The sequence below is a fragment of the Marmota marmota genome, unplaced genomic scaffold, assembly GCF_001458135.2.
Source record: "Marmota marmota marmota unplaced genomic scaffold, marMar, whole genome shotgun sequence".
Lineage (NCBI taxonomy): Eukaryota > Metazoa > Chordata > Mammalia > Rodentia > Sciuridae > Marmota > Marmota marmota.
The window spans coordinates 1-2,374 of record NW_026001522.1 but is presented as its reverse complement, the minus strand read 5'-3'; the positions used below and the strand labels follow the sequence as shown (position 1 = coordinate 2,374).

Sequence of the window (2,374 nt, the reverse complement as noted above, 5' to 3'; positions counted from 1 at the left end):
ACGAATTGATAGAGCTTATTGAGGTGAATATCCCCACAGGAGAGCTTGATTACAGAAATGTTGGCACATATACAGTTCTCCACCACGTTGCTGGCACAGTAGTTGAGCCTAGCAGCCAGGACTGGAGTAGGCAGTGTGCCTAGCAGATTGCGGAAGACAATGAAGATGGCTGCATTGATGACAAACTGCTCTGTGATGATGGAGGAGTAGCGCAGTGGGTGGCAGATGGCCACATAGCGATCATAGGCCATGACCAGAAAGGTGGAAGATTCCATGGGGAGGAAGGTATTCATGATGAACATCTGCAGGAAGCAACCTGAAAAGCTGACAGTCTTCATGTTGAACCAGAAGATGAGCAGGACCTGCCAGAATCATTGTTCTCAAAAACACTGTATATTCATTATCATCTTAGAGCACCTAACTCTTATGAAAACGCTCAGAAGGTTTGTTAAAACCAACCCACCCTCAAACCACAACCCCACAACCCCCCAGGACAGTATCCTCATTTCAAATCCTTTCTAAGCCCATCTCAATCTCCAGAGTCTAACTGATACCCTTTCCTAATTCTAGAGACCAAAAACTTTGGTTTTAAAAAAATGCTTATTTGTAGCCCTGTCCTCTCCTGATCTCTATGGTTCTTACCCAAACTCCAGTAGGTTTATCTGCCCATCACAGGAATTTTCAAGAAGTCCCTCCATACACATAAGAAACCTTTTACAACAATGTTTCCTATCACAGTACATGATACAAATGTACATCCAATTACATTTAGAAAGAAAATTCTAGAGCACTGGAGTGTAGGAGTAGAATAATTCAGATGTTATGATAGGTAAGAAGAGAATTTAAATTTTAAATATCACTTAGATATTGAGAGATGATCTGTCCACTGGAAATAACGAAAACTTTAAAAAGACATGAACATAAAGAATAAGAGGGCATATCTGTGTTGGATCTGGTGCAGTGCTTTTCCTTTAGGGATAGGAGGATTCATAGAAGCAAAACAGCATACTGTGTAAAGAAAGAAGGTTAAAATCTGGAAAACAGTATGTAGATTCCTTAGAAAATTTAGAATGGAACAACCATTTGACCCAGCTATCCACTCCTTGGTTTATATCCAAAGGACTTAAAAACAGCATACTACAGTGTTGCAGCCATATCAATGTTTATAGCAGCTCAGTTTACAATAGCTAAACTGTGGAACAAACCTAGATGCAATTCAATAGGTGAATGGATAAAGAAACCGTGGTATATATACACAGTGGAATATTATTACTCAGCAATTAAAGAGAATAAAATTATGGCATTTTCAGGTAAATGGAAGGAGTTGGAGAATATCATGCTAAGTGAAGTAAGCCAATCCCAAAAAACCAAAGGCCACATATGATTAGTGGATCTGATCCATAATGAGAGGAGAATATGGGAGGAATGGAAGAACTTTGGATAAGGGAAAGGGAGAGGGCATGGGGGTAGGCAAGTTGGTGGAATGAGATGGACATCATTACCCTAGGTACACATATAAAGACACCAATGATGTGAATCTACTTTGTATACAACCAAAGAAATAAAATATTGTGCTCCATTTATATACTATGAATCAAAATGCATTTGGCCATCATGTATAACAAATTATAACAGTAAGGAGGGAAGAAAGGAAGGAAGGAAGGAAGGAAGGAAGGAAGTTGACTGCCTGGAAGAAAGTCTTTGGAGGGTCTGACCTTGGGGATGACTGTGAGGCAGAGAATGACATCCAGCACAGAGAGGATGGCAAGCAGGTAGTACATGGGCTCATGCAGAGATGCTTCCTGCCAGATGGTCACTAATAAAACAAAGTTGGCCCCCAGGGCCAAAACCAGGAGAGGAGCCAATAGGATAGAGAGCCAGTGCTGTGTATCTTGCATGCCTGGAAAGCAGATCATCAGGAATTCAATCACCTGTGTCCCTGTGTTGTTGGAGGATAATACCATGACCATCAGGTGGGGCTGGAAATGGCTAAAAGTAGAGAGTCAGCAATTATTAATAAACTCCTAACTGATCTGTGTGCCTCTATTCTAGGCTTTCAGTTTTATCCACAATTCTACTGAATAATAGTTTCCATTAAGTTTAAATTAGACTATATTGTTTAAATTGTTTTCCCATAGTACTCAATACTTTATGGGTAAATAATAACTCCCTTCACATGACTATGTCCCAGACAGATTCCACAATTTATTGACACACATTTAGATTAGCCACACCAATAGGACATGGTTTACATTTTGTAAACACTGTTGTTTTGTGCATATCATGTCCCTCTGGAATCCAATATTTTGCCCTGAAAAAAGTAACATCTGCTTGTCCTATTCTTATCTTCACCAAGATTGTACTTCCTAGAATG

General features: G+C 39.8%; 1 protein-coding gene across 1 annotated transcript; it reads right to left on the bottom strand.

Moving 5' to 3' along the window:
• Nucleotides 1-8: 8 nt before the first annotated feature.
• LOC107135137 (olfactory receptor 56A4-like) lies at nucleotides 9-1,964 on the bottom strand (the record flags this gene model as incomplete). Its single annotated transcript, XM_015477075.1, has 2 exons — nucleotides 1,716-1,964; nucleotides 9-362 (listed from the first exon to the last, which is right to left on the bottom strand). Coding segments are annotated over exons 1-2 (603 nt in total), but the record flags the coding sequence as incomplete, so codon positions are not given.
• Between the last annotated feature and the right edge of the window lie 410 nt (nucleotides 1,965-2,374).